This window comes from Salmo salar, chromosome ssa20 (genome assembly GCF_905237065.1).
Source record: "Salmo salar chromosome ssa20, Ssal_v3.1, whole genome shotgun sequence".
Classification (NCBI taxonomy): domain Eukaryota; kingdom Metazoa; phylum Chordata; class Actinopteri; order Salmoniformes; family Salmonidae; genus Salmo; species Salmo salar.
The window spans coordinates 43,793,171-43,807,304 of NC_059461.1; the positions used below are offsets into that span (position 1 = coordinate 43,793,171).

At 40.4% G+C, this 14,134-nt stretch overlaps 2 protein-coding genes across 7 annotated transcripts in view; both read left to right on the top strand.

The window, feature by feature from the left end:
* Positions 1-17: 17 nt before the first annotated feature.
* rpl35a (ribosomal protein L35a) lies at positions 18-10,994 on the top strand. Of its 3 annotated transcripts, none has more exons than XM_014161938.2 (5): positions 18-129; positions 588-627; positions 6,523-6,675; positions 8,113-8,257; positions 10,927-10,994. In XM_014161938.2, the coding sequence occupies exons 2-5, from the start codon at positions 617-619 to the stop codon at positions 10,948-10,950; spliced, it is 333 nt and encodes a 110-aa protein (XP_014017413.1). In that variant the 5' UTR covers positions 18-129; positions 588-616; the 3' UTR covers positions 10,951-10,994. The 3 variants fall into 3 exon arrangements, with proteins under 3 accessions (XP_014017413.1, XP_014017414.1, XP_014017415.1); XM_014161939.1 differs by having other exon boundaries at positions 129-197; XM_014161940.1 differs by lacking the exon at positions 18-129 and adding an exon at positions 267-333.
* Positions 10,995-11,960: 966 nt separating this feature from the next.
* The window catches only part of LOC106580650 (ATP-binding cassette sub-family C member 5), a 58,517-nt gene continuing 56,343 nt past the window's right edge, over positions 11,961-14,134 (top strand). For 2 of the 4 annotated variants that reach the window (XR_001322932.2, XM_014161941.2), the window contains exon 1: positions 13,301-13,437. The gene's annotated coding sequence lies outside the window, so the exon portion shown is untranslated. Of the gene's footprint in view, positions 12,067-13,300; positions 13,438-14,134 lie in introns of those variants that run through there. The other 2 variants (XM_014161943.2, XM_014161942.2) reach the window with 2 other exon arrangements.

Consider the following 14,134-nt stretch of genomic DNA (forward strand, 5'->3'; position numbering starts at 1 on the left):
CGAACGAGCCGGCTCACTGAAAAGAGCCGGAAAACCCATCACTATCATGCGCCTCTGTCGTCACCGACTACGTACATTTCCCAGCATTCCATCCCAACTTCCTTTTCCTCCATTTTGCTAACAGTGCAGGTGAGAAATATAAACAGTCAATTTTATAAAATCGAAATGTCTATGTTAAGTCTACTTTTGGCATAAATGTAAGTCATTTTAAAGATAAAAATACTTACGCTTGTCATGTAGTCTGCTTTTTGTGTCCGAGAGGTTGTGATGACGAAGATATAACTTGGATAGTTTCACGAAACTAATGGGCAAGCGCCGGACTGCAGGGATGAGGTTAACGAAATGCATTTCTAGTTAGCCTAAGTATTTCAATGTTAATTAGGATATAACAGTATTCCCTTATTTTGTGTGTTGGTGATTTAACGGACTAACACTACCACCGTGGCTAGTTAGCGACAGCCATCTAGACCCAAGGAGATCTCGTTAACGTCCCAGTCTTTAACGTTTTTGTAGTTAGCTAACGTAAACTATATAGTGTTGTAAGTCGTCACGTCGAGACCATAATACATGACATTTTTTCTCATCAGGTTTTTCCGTGCCTTGGAGAAGACTCAAGATGCCAGGAAGGTGAGTAGTCAATGTTAGCCTGCCACTATTAACGATACTGATTTGTTTAGGGCTGACCCCATTTAGTCGATAGGCTGTTGGTCGACCGAGATTCCTTTAGTCGAGCAGTCGCGCATATTTTTCTATGGTGAGCAAGACCCTTGTCTGATTCGCGCCTGTCTCAGTGGACTAATCCACTGTGGAGGCCACGAGGATGGCACAGGCCATCACTTAAGACATGTGATACTGAAATAGTATAGATTATGTAAAAATAATGGCGTAACACTAAATCGAATATTATTTTTTAACAAATGCGCTTACCCAAACCTGACGCTGGTACCCAAATTGATTTTGTCCCCCCACACCAAACGCAATCACAACATGCAGGTTGAAATATCAAAACAAACTCTGAACCAATTATATTAATTTGGGGACAGGTCGAAAACCATTGAACATTTACGGCAACTAAGCTAGCTAGCTTGCAGTTGCTAGCTAATTTGTCCTGAGATATAAATGTTGAGTTGTTATTTTAAAATTAAATGCACAAAGTCCTCTACTTCGACTATTAATCCACACATTAAACAGTCAACCGAATTGTTATTAGTAAAATCTTCTTCCAGGCTTTTTCTTTTGGAAATGTATATGGCAATTGGCAACTAACTTTCATAAGGTGTATTACTACCACTGACCTCTGTAATCTTTCAGTCACCTAAGTGGGTATAACCAATGAGGAGATGGCATGTGGGCAAATGCTTCTAAATGCCAATGAGGAGTTGAGAGGCAGGACTTGCAGCGCGTTCTGGGCCACAAATAGAAGCAACCTCTATTTTTGCGCCTGGCAAGGCAGACGCTCACGAGCAGTGTAGGTGCAATGATTGACAAACGTGTATGTTCATTTATTTTGCACCGCTTGCACAGGTGACGCGAGCGGTGTGGTCAACATGAAATTGAGGACAGTGGAAACCCCAATTTATTTAGGTCTATAATCAATAGCCTATGCTTATTTATTTAACTAGGCAAGTCAGTTTAGAGCAAATTCTTATATTCCAATGACGGCCTACCCCAGCCAAACCCTCCCCTAACCCAGTCGAAACTGGGCCAATTTTGCGCTGCCGTATGAGACTCCTGATCACGGCTGGTTGTGATACAGCCCGGGATCGAACCAGGGTCTGTAGTGACTCTAGCACCTAGATGCAGGAGGCCGAAAAGGTGCCTGGCTTTATAAATCATCCATATACAGTACAAGTCAAAAGTTTGGACACCAACTCACTCAAGGGTTTGTCTTTATTTTTTACGCTGTAGAATAATAGTGAAGACATCAACTATGAAATAACACATGGAATCTAGGGCTGCACCGATATGACATTTTTGGCCGATATCTGATATTTTCCTTGCCAAAAAAACAATGCCGATAACCGATATTAAAAAAATTTGCGGCCTTTTTAAGCATTCTAGTACAGTTAAATAGTTGAACCGCACACACAGAACAAAAAGTTATTTTGTTGGCATTTACGTACAGTTGAAGTCGGAAGTTTACAAACACTTAGGTTGGAGTCATTAAAACTTGTTTTTCAACCACTCCACAAATTTATTTTGAACAAACTAGTTTTGGCAAGTTGGTTAGGACATCTACTCTGTGCATGACACAAGTAATTTTTCCAACAATTGTTTAGACAGATTATTTCACTTATAATTCACTATTTCAGTGGGTCAGAAGTTTACTAAATTGACTGTGCCTTTAAACAGCTTGGAAAATTCCAGAAAATGATATCATGGCTTTAGAAGTTTCTAATTGACATCATTTGAGTCAATTGGAAGTGTACCTGTAGATGTATTTCAAGGTCTACCTTCAAACTCAGTGCCTCTTTGCTTGACATCATGGGAAAATCAAAAAGAAATCAGCCCAAGACATCATTGGGAGCAATTTTCAAACACCTTAAGGTACCAGAATCATCTGTACAAACAAATCAATCCCAGAAAAACAGCAAAGGACCTTGTGAAGATGCTGGAGGAAACGGGTACAAAAGTATCATATCCACAGTAAAACGAGTCCTATATTGACATAACCTGAAAGGCCGCTCAGCAAGGAGGGAGACACTGGTCCAAAACCGCCATAAAAAAGCCAGACAATGGTTTGCAACTGCACGTGGGGACAAAGATCGTACTTTTTGGAGAAATGTCCTCTGGTCTGATGAAAAATAGAACTGTTTGGCCATAATGAACATCATTATGTTTGGAGGAAAATGGGGATGCTTGCAAGCCGAAGAACACCATCTCAACCGTGAAGCACGGGGGTGGCAGCATCATGTTGTGGGGGTGCTTTGCTGCAGGAGAGACTGGTGCACTTCACAAAATACATGGCATCATGATGCAGGAAAATTCTGTGGATATTTTGAAGCAACATCTCAAGACATCAGTCAGGAAGTTAAAGCTTGGTTGCAAATGGGTCTTCCAAATGGACAATGACCCCAAGCATACTTCCATCGTGGCAAAATGGCTTAACCTCTATGGGCTAGGTGGGATGCTTGCGTCCCACCTACTCAACAGCCAGTGTAATCCCGTGGCGCGTTATTCAAAAACCTCAAATGCAAAAGCTTTTTAAAGACAAGACTCTCGTTAACCTCTCTGGGCTAGGCGGGACGAATTCGTCCCACCTACGTAACAGCCAGTTGAAGCCTGTGGCGCGATTTTCAAAACCTTAAAAATCCTATTACTTCAATTTCTCAAACATATGACTATTTTACAGCTATTTAAAGACAAGACTCTCGTTAATCTAACCACACTGTCCGATTTCAAAAAGGCTTTACAACGAAAGCGAAACATTAGATTGTCAGCAGAGTACCCAGCCAGAAATAATCAGACACCCATTTTTCAAGCTAGCATATAATGTCACAAAAACCCAGAAGACAGCTAAATGCAGCACTAACCTTTGATGATCTTCATCAGATGACAACCCTAGGACATTATGTTATACAATACATGCCTGTTTTGTTCAATCAAGTTCATATTTATATCAAAAAACAGCTTTTTACATTAGCATGTGACGTTCAGAACTAGCATACCCCCCGCAAACCTCCGGTTAATTTACTAAATTACTCACGATAAACGTTCACAAAAAAACATTACAATTATTTTAAGAATTATAGATACAGAACTTTGTGCAATCAAGGTGTCCGATTTTAAAATAGCTTTTCGGTGAAAGCACATTTTGCAATATTCTCAGTAGATAGCCCAGCCATCACGGCTAGCCATTTAGACACCCACCAAGTTTAGCCCTGACCAAACTCCGATTTACTATTACAAAAGTTTGATTACCTTTGTTGTCTTCGTCAGAATGCACTCCCAGGACTGCTACTTCAATAACAAATGTTGGTTTGGTCCAAAATAATCCATCGTTATATCCAAATAGCGGCGTTTTGTTCGTGCGTTCAAGACACTATCCGAAGTGTAAATAAGGGTCACGAGCATGGCGCAATTCGTGACAAAAGATTTCTAAATATTCCATTACCGTACTTCGAAGCATGTCAACCGCTGTTTAAAATCCATTTTTATGCCATTTTTCTCGTAAAAAAGCGATAATATTCCGACCGGGAATCTCCGTTTAGGTAAACAGAGGAAAGAAAACAAAGCATTCGGTCGACGCGGGCACGAGCCTGAGTCTCACAGTACTGTAACCAGCCACTACCCAAACGCGCTACTTTTTTTCAGCCAGAGCCTGCAAAGCCACGATTCCGCTTTTTGCCGCCTTCTGAGAGCCTATGGCAGCCGTAGGAAGTGTCACGTAACAGCAGAGATCCTTTGTAATGGATAGATATGGCAAAGAAGGCCAAGAAATGGTCAGACAGGGTACTTCCTGTACAGAATCTTCTCAGGTTTTGACCTGCCATTTGAGTTCTGTTATACTCAGACACCATTCAAACAGTTTTAGAAACTTTGGAGTGTTTTCTATCCAAAGCCAATAATTATATGCATATTCTAGTTACTGGGCAGGAGTAGTAACCAGATTAAATCGGGTACGTTTTTTTATCCAGCCGTGTCAATACTGCCCCCTAGCCCTAACAGGTTAATAAAAAAACATGCCTTATTTACTTAAGTATTCAAACCTTTGCTATGAGGCTCGAAATTGAGCTCACAGCAAAAACCAGCCTATAAGTCGAAGCAATTGTCCATAGAGTTCTGAGACAGGATTGTGTCGAGGCACAGATCTAGGGAAGAGTACCAAAAAATATTTGCAGCATATAAGGTCCCCAAGAACACAATGGCCTCCATCATTCTTAAATGGAAAAAGTTTAGAACCACCAAGGCTCTTCCTAGAGCTGGCCGCCCAGCTAAACTGAGCAATCGGGGGAGAAGGGCCTTGGTCCAAGAACCCGATGGGCACTCTGACTGCGCTCCAGAGTTCCTCTGTGGAGATGGGAGAATCTTCCAGAATGACAACCATCTCTGCAGCACTCCACCAATCAGGCCTTTTATGGTAGTGGCCAGAAGGAAGCCACTCATCAGTAAAAGGCACATGACTGCCCGCTTGGCGTTTGCCAAAAGGCACCTAAAGGACTCTGACCATGAGAAACAAGATTCTCTGGTCTGATGAAACCAATATTGAACTCCTTGGCCTGAATGCCAAGCGTCACTTCTGGAGGCACCATCCCTACAGTGAAGCATGGTGTGGGGGATGTTTTTCAGGGACTGGGAGACTAGTCAGGATAGAGAGAAAGATTAACGGAGCAAAGTACAGAGATCCTTGATGAAAACCTGCTCAGCCCCAGTCAGAGGTCCGAAGGTTCACCTTCCAACAGGACAATGCCCTTAAGAACACAGCCAAGACAACACATTTGTGGCTTCAGGACAAGTCTGAATGTCCTTGAGTGACCCAGCCAGAGCCCGGACTTGAACCTGATCAAACATCTCTGGAGAGACCTGAAAATAGCTGTGCAACGACACTCCCCATCCAACCTGACAGAGCTTGAGAGGATCTGCAGAGAAGAATGAGAGAAACTCCCCAAATACAGTTGTGCCATGCAAGAAGACTCGAGGCTGTAATTGCTGCCAAATGTGCTTAATCAAAGTACTGAGTAAAAGGGTCGGAATACTTATGTAAATGTAATATTTCACATTTCTAAATACCTGTTTTTGCTTTGTCATAATGGGGTATTGTGTGTAGATTGAGGGGGGGGGGGAGAATGTTATCTGTTTTAGAATAAGGCTGTAATGTAACAAAGTGGAAAAAGGGAAGGGTCTTAATACTTTCCGAATGCACTGTAGGTCAGGCCTTATTGGTCATGTAAAGAGAGCAAGTTGAGGCATATGTTTTTCGTAAACCGATTAAGGATTTCGATAACCGAAGAAACAAAGTAAATGGCTTAAATTGTTTTAGCTGAAGCATGGACAGCGCAATAAAGACTTGCTGTGGTGCCTTTTCGCTGCAGTAGGGAGTAGAACGAGACAACCTGCGCCAGTCACACAGGCACTCACCTTTTTTTTAAGTGTGACAGTTGGGCTCTTAAGTAATTTGTGTCCATTATCATTAATCAGTGTGCTTAAAGCATCAGACAAGCTCAGTGTATGTTTTTATTTTATTGAAGCACCGTGTCTGTGTATATGGAAAAAATAAGTTTAAACATTTAGACCACTCGATTGGTCAATAGAACAGGACGACGACTCAATCGACCAAGATTTTTTTTGTTGCTACTCAACATATTTGCGAGTCAGTACTTAGCTTAGTATGGTAAATGTTTCAAGCTAATTGATACTGAATTTTAAATGTTAGTTCAAAGTAGGTCGTTCAATTGTGCGTTGTTGATTCTGCTGAGTGTTTAGGGTATATGGTTGACTGACTGGATTACTATGGCTCCAGGATGTGGGACTGATGATACACTGGTTGAGTGCTCTGGTTTATGCTTTCTTTTAATATTTCAGACTGTGGAGCAAGGCAATCTTTGCCGGGTACAAGCGTGGCCTAAGGAACCAGCGGGAGCACACAGCCCTGCTGAAGGTGGAGGGAGTGTACACACGGGAGGAGGTTGACTTCTACCTAGGCAAGCGCTGTGCTTACGTCTATAAGGCTAAGAAGTAAGTTTACATCTTCTGTCTCATTGTGAATTTCAACTAAGGACACCCCATTTTTATTTATTTTTTTGTAAAAAAAATTTAACCAAAAAGGCAGACTTTTGCGTTTACACCTACATGGCCTGCCTCCAGTGCATCACTGGGCCGTGGCCTCAGTGGACCTGCTTTGACTTGGGGCTGCTGGTACTTTCAGCTGGCATTTACATAGCATTTCAATCACTATGAAAAGTTTCCCAATAATAACACGAACCCAATAGAATTCTAGAATGCTGCTGTAGATTATTGAGAATAATATAAAGCTAATTTTCTCAGACAGCTCAAAAACAATTAACAAATTACAATTAGAAGATAACTTAGTTTTAAAGAGCACAACCTCTTTAATAACAATTGGAGTAAATGTCACTAAATTACTCACTTTAAGTATATATTATACTTGTAATATTTAAATGTAAATAATAATTGTTATGTGATCAGAGGACAATATTCAGAAACTATTTCAAAACCCACACAAAGTAGGCTATTTGACAGCTATTCTTACTTCTGTAAAAATGCAAACAGCTATTCAGAGACTATTTAAAAATGTAGATAACCTCAATAAGATTTAGTACAGACTAGGCCTGACACAATGTTGAAATAGTAGCCTACTTTGACAACTCATTGAATATAACAAGTATTAGAGACCGATAAAGAGAGAACACAACTGTTCAGAGACTAAAGATTTGTAGGACATACATATTATAGTGACATATTTCACACTGTCACTTTAGCCTTTGCATTCAGCGTACATGTCATGGAACTTCGGGGAGCATGGCCCCACCCTGCAAAGTGGCACATAAGAGTACCCAAAGGAGGTTTCTACATCTCTCTCACTCTTTGACATGCGTCCACTCAGGATGCACATCACACACCCTCTAGCAAGCTTTAAACTTCACCTGCTTTCATGAGAGTTCCAACTCAGTCCACACACCCTGGTGCCACACTCTTGGCTCCCCTCTTCCTTCCTCTAGCCATATCACAAAGTGAATGCACAAGCTGCATTTTAATACCTTCTGGAACCAGCGCCAGCGGTTACTGGGAATGGACCTTCAGAGGGACCCCCACACAATGTATGCATTTATGATGGAAATGTTGAGCATCCCCAGAACACATACTTCCACCATTTCTGCCTGTGTCAAACATTGTAATAGCTCCTCAATTGGTCAAGATGGTCAACCCTGCCCATTTTTTTTCTTGTTGTAATCCATTAAAAGATAAACAGAAGTTCCTACCACTTTTAAAAACAACTCCAAAACCACTCACTTGAGGCTGTGTGGTTGAATGGTGGGACTTGGGGCAGACATGCTATTATTTGTTTTGCAATTTGAGTTAATGGGTTCTTGTTTTAATTTAGTTCCATGACACAAGACTGAATCTGCTCACTGTCTCCTTCAATCTCATCAGGAACACAGTGACGCCTGGTGGCAAGCCCAACAAGACGCGGGTAATCTGGGGCAAAGTCATGCGCGCTCATGGCAACAGTGGAATGGTGCGGGCCAAGTTTAGCAGTAACCTCCCAGCAAAGGCCATGGGACACAGAGTCAGAGTGGTGAGTGGTACCTTCTGCTCTTCCCTGGCTTTGTATGCAACATCCATTACAAATAACTTGTAGAATGGCGAAGTGCTTCATTTCCCAAATTTGGATGGTTCAACACGTTTGTTTTTTTTAACCACCTTTGAGCAGGCAAATCACTTTATTAACCTTTGCCTGCCCATAGTTGTTTAAAATCACATGATGCATTCTAGATGTCTTCAGTATCTCTCAATTATGTCGTTGTGTAACAACTTGTTTTCTATCATTTTGACTATGAAAGCTAGAAACCCACTTTCCTGTAGCTTATTAACCTGACCAGTCTTGCTACAGTCCAGTTCCGGTGTGCAAGGGCTGCAGACAGTGGCTATGTCTGAATACCCATACTAGCGCAGGGCTCGACATATTGAAAGAATATAGATTGAAGGCTAAACACCAGTCATGTTTGAAAAATGTAAGGAGGGTTAATTATCATTAATGTCGAAAGGCTTAATTCATTCGACATACTCGAGGCATGGTTCATTTAGATCTAATGGTCATGACCAGAGACGGAAGGACAGTGTTTTCCTGCTAATTGCATTTTGGAACATTCACGCAAAGCGAGGCTTTATAATATGAAGAAATGTAAACTTGATCAATACTTTAAGATAAACTGTCTAAACTGTTGGATCTGCCTCATTGCTTTTTAAAATGTTACAAAATTCATGGAACTATGCATCTGTCGTTCCAGTCTATTTTGAACCGCAGACATGTTTTTTTTTATTGTCCCAGGGACGACGGAACGCCGTTAATTTTAAACTTGGAAGGAATTATTTTAAGATGGTCATACTATGGATCATTTAGCTATTTGATTTTCAATTTTAGCACCCCCTTTTAGGTAGCCCAAAATAATTTGATAAAATATTGGATTTGGCGTTTACTACTATAGTTATAGAAATGCATTGAATAAAACATTCATAAATGGTAAAAGACAGTCAAAAAATAATCTTAAGAACAAGTTTAAGTGTCTGTCCTATATATTGGAGATATAAAAAAGCTCAGGATGTTTTTAATGTAATTTCTTTACACTATTTAACAACCTCTTTTTTGGTTAGGCACAAAACCACCTCAATACTTCCATTTATTATTCTTTTAACTGTAACCTTAAGATGAGTCCTGTGACACTTTTGGGGGTCGTAGAGCAAAACTGAGAACACCATTGTGTTTGTGAGTCTCCCATTTTCCATATAGTAGTCATAATAGTTTTGTATGCCCAACTGTTCGTACAGTATACGTTTTTGTGAAAATACTTATTTTCAGGACGCCTCATAGTCTGACACACTGCTTTTGCCCGGCTGCCTTCCACTGCAGATGTGGAAGGCCGCCATAGGCAGATGCGAATTGAGACAGCCCAGCCCATGCAAAGAAACATATCTCTAACTTAAACTGACGGATTTTGTTCGTTTTTTTGATTGACGCACTGGTCCATCAATCGACTCTAGGGGTTTTAAAGGGGGAGTTGTTGTATTTTGAGACATGCTTGAATATGCAAATCCAATACGCAGAGTGTAGTCGACATTTTTGTCTGATTTACTATGGGGGAAAAATGTAGTCATGCATTTTATTTTTGGAAAGTGGTTCCTTGCATCATACAATGATGTACAAATTGTATTGCGGACCATTTTTTGAGGGTGAACAAGTAAAAAAAAAATTTATAATAATAATCTGTCCTACTTGTCCTAAGGACAAGTAAAAAAAGTTCATTGTCAAGCCCTGTAGGGTACTAATTTGTGTGTAGATATTTTATTTTTATTTTACCTTTTATTTAACTATGCAAGTCAGTTAAGAACAAATTCTTATTTACAATGACGGCCTAGGAACAGTGGGTTTAACTGCCTTGTTCATGGTCAGAACGGCAGATTTTTACCTTGTCAGCTCAAGGATTTGATCTTGCAACCTTTCGGTTACTAGTCCAACGCTCTAACCACTAGGCTACCTGCTGCCCCATATGCACTGCTTATCGGCTGTTGTCAAGCATGGGAGTCGGTAAAGACTAGTTAATTCTACTACATCAAAAGCCAAAATGAGTATGCAGTTTAAGTATATAGTACGCTAGTATGGGTATTCGGACATGTCCAGTGACTGGTTGTGTATGAGGCCAGCTGGGAGGTGCTGAAATAAAAAAAAATGTTTTTAAAGTTTTCAGATGTTGGGCTAGTGCTGTAGATCATACATTTTATGTTGAAAAAGGGTAGGATTTCCCTGAAAGGCACTTGGCCTATAGACATGTCGGTTTCTTTTTAAATGTTTAATTGGCAGTGTTACACCAAGTGACACTACTTATTATTGCTGTGCATCTGGGTTTCGGGGAGAAACAACGTACTACTGAAGCTACAAACGCTTTGGGAAACCCACTGCTGAAAAATAAAGGATTTGTTTTCCTTACAAAAGTTAAAGCAAAAAATCACTAACCTTTTCATTAGTTTTATTTAAAATCTACTTAATGGATTGTTTTTAGTGATAAGAATGATGTAGGCCCCATTTGAATACTTACCCTCTCCACCTTTCCTTTATGACCACTACATATTGGGCAAGTGCTTGGAAAAACATCTGGAAGAGCCAATTTCCCACTCACTGTATGGCTGTGGTTTGTATTGATTTGGTGCCTATGAACTCCACTAACTGCTCTCTCTGCTTTTGTCTTTCAGATGCTGTATCCATCTCGTGTGTAATGTGCTGTTTTTGTGTACATACAATAAACAAGTCAGGTCCACAATTGGTGTTCTGTGTTCTCTTGGCAGTTGGAGGGTGGGAATCCATCACTGGCCTCTACGGTAGAATGGCATGGGGGAGGGGTGAACACATTTTCGGAGAATGTTATTTTCAGGGCTTTACAATATTAATTGTTTTGTTAACCTTCATTCTTTCTTGACCAGTCAAGTGTTTTTACACAAAAACAAGTTACTGTTGTGCTTTCTGAATAGTGATGGAATTTGAGGATTAAAAATTAAGATTGGACAAAGGTATAGGTCAATGTCTTTTTGTTGGTTTTTAATCCGTGGAAATCATTTTGCCTTGCTAATACATTATTCATATGCACAGTTGGGTAACAGGGTCTCATTTCTAAACCTCAGGGATTGCTACTTCATAGTATTAGTTTTAATGCCGGACAGGGTACTCTTTGTGCACAGGTCTAAATTCTGTTCGTCAGTGTTTCAAAGATGGCTATGGTGTCAAAAACATACAAAAATATATTGACAAAACATGGATGTCCAGGATTTGTTATGGGGGTGCCAAGTCTCCATAACTCAAACCTCCAGTTTGCAATTGGCACCTGTACTAAATTGTTTCAATATGACACAACTAGCAACTTTTTTATTTTTTCACTGCTTCATTGCTAAGCTTGGCACATCATTTAATTTAAATTGACTGTTTCAATCCAGATGCGTGACCAGCGTTGTTATTTCTTGGCAAAAAGCCCAGCGGCACATTCAAAAGGTATCATACATATGAAAAGATTACAAGAGAAGCAAACCGCTGTTTAAGCCCAAACTAATAGTGTATTTTTGATGACGATTTTACTGAGATACAGTTCAAATAAGCAAATCAGTCAATTGAAATGAATTTATTAGGCCCTAATCTATGGATTTCACATGACTGGGCAGGGGCGCAGCCATGGGAGGGCATAGGTCCACCCACTTGGGAGCCAGGCCCACAAAAGGGTTTTATTACAGACTGAAATACTCCAGTTTCATCAGCTGTATGGGTGGCTGGTCTGAAAATCCTGCAGGTGGAGGTCCTGGGCTGGTGTAGTTACATGTGGTCTGCGGTTGTGAGGCAGGTTGGAGGTACTTCCAAATTTTCTAAAACATCGGATAAATGTCGTGGGTCGTTTGTAGAGTAGAAATGTGAGATTATGATCTTCCTAATGCTAAATAGACTAGCTAAAGATTTAGTTCATAATTGGGCTGTAAGCTAAGGTTTCAGTCAAATGGGATCTATATTTAACAACTGCAGCCTACCTGTTTTCGATCGCATAACGCCGAGGCAGGCTGGGCTGAAACTCAGGACTATGATTTCAAGAGGGAATGCTGTTATCTAGAAAGTACTATGGCTCCCATAGAGCCAACCTGGTCTTAAGAGCGTTTCGTATTCTGTATGTAAATCTGAGACACTCCATTTGATATGGTTGCATAAGACCGATGGTTACTAAACCAAAAATGAAAGGAAGATGGTTGATCAGGGCATGTGTATAAGGTCTGGGTGGATGGACGTGTGTGTGTATAACGCGAACATCTTGCAACCCAAAGGTTGAGAGTTAGAATCTCGTCACGGACAACTTTAGCGTTTCATGCCATTAGCAACTTTTCAGCTACTTTCTACTTTGCAACGACTTAGCATGTTAGCTAACCTTAATTCTTTAACCTAACTCCTAAACGTACTCCCAGCCTAGCTAACTTCAGCCACTTAGCTAGAATTTGTAACATAAACGCTTAGCAAATTTGTAACATATAATACGAAATGGGTGATGGACATCCACAAATTAATACATACCAAAACTTAACATATCATATACTACATGGAGTATCTCGGATTTACATACTGAACAATACGAAATGCTCTGAGACCAGGTTGGGAGGGCATAAGGTGAGTCAAAAGGAACACAACAATATAAATGGGCAACATGGCGAATATGACAACTTTTTATATAGATTCTAATGACTTGAATTGGCACACACTACTCGGTGTTTGTGAATTTACGCTATTTTGCACTCAAATGTTGATGCTGTTGACGGCGTCTTTCCGTGTGCCGTAAATTGTCAAAATAACGGCAAACCACTGCGTAATTATGCAGCGCACAAGGACCCAAGTGCCAAGGCGACCAACCGATGGAAATTAATTCGCAATCCCGGAATAGAAAAATAAACATTTGTTGAATGACTATTCTACTTCAATGTGCCAATGCAGCATCCAGACCACAGGGGCAGCATGATAGCAGAGAATAAATTACACCTACAATTTCTGTGCTCGCCATCAAGCGCGCTTGGGAACTGTAGTCTCCTGGATTATAGCCACCTCTTTCCGTAAATTATTAGGTATTTTTCGTGAACTACATTTCCGTTACAGTAACACAGCGGCTGCATCAAAGAGCAGCTTTATAAATAAATTGTTATTCTGTGGCCACTGATCTGGTTCTGCTGGCTGACAAGGAGACGCAGGTATTTGTCAACGAGATTCTCATTTTATTCACTTAAAAATGTATTTTAATTTTTAGACGTACAAGATTGTATAATCGGTAGACTTCATAGTGACATTTTGCATGCTGACGTTTTATAAAACCTAAACGTTTTGCGCATAGTAGCCTAGTCCTGAAAAGGTTGATTGTTAGTTCCGTCAATCGGGTTCTGCCAAAGCGGTCATACATAATTTGATGATTTTAAGATATTTGAGGATGCTTGTTTTGCAACGATGCTCAGGTTGTACAGCTCTCAGTCCGAAGCGGTGTAGTATGTCACGGGGTTCGTGAAGAAATTGTTGTTTTCCCTGCAGTTTTTTTTTTAGGTCGATTTTCCAAATAGAGGACAAATTGATGAATCGTGTGATGACACTATGAAGTTGGCTTACATAATGTCCTCAAATGTATAAATTCAAATGGCCACACCGACATTATTGAATCCTCCGATTATGTCACGTATGCCCCCACCCTAAAACAAATAATAATCCTGAACTTCATGTACCCTTCTGTTTTTTGTAATATTTGGGCAGGGAATCTGGCACATGCGTAGCAAGAAGGTTTGGAAATAGACGAGCTTTTCAAAAATACCCCCCCCCCTAATCCATGTCGGAAATAGCTGGCCTAGTAAAAAGATTTGGGGATAACCCTTCTAGTTTGCAGTTGTCCCCTCTGCAACATCT

Coding starts and splice junctions, on each gene's coding strand:
- rpl35a (XM_014161938.2), top strand. Junction 6,676..8,112: donor TACGTCTATAAGGCTAAGAA/GTAAGTTTACAT, acceptor CAATCTCATCAG/GAACACAGTGACGCCTGGTG. Junction 8,258..10,926: donor TGGGACACAGAGTCAGAGTG/GTGAGTGGTACC, acceptor TTTGTCTTTCAG/ATGCTGTATCCATCTCGTGT.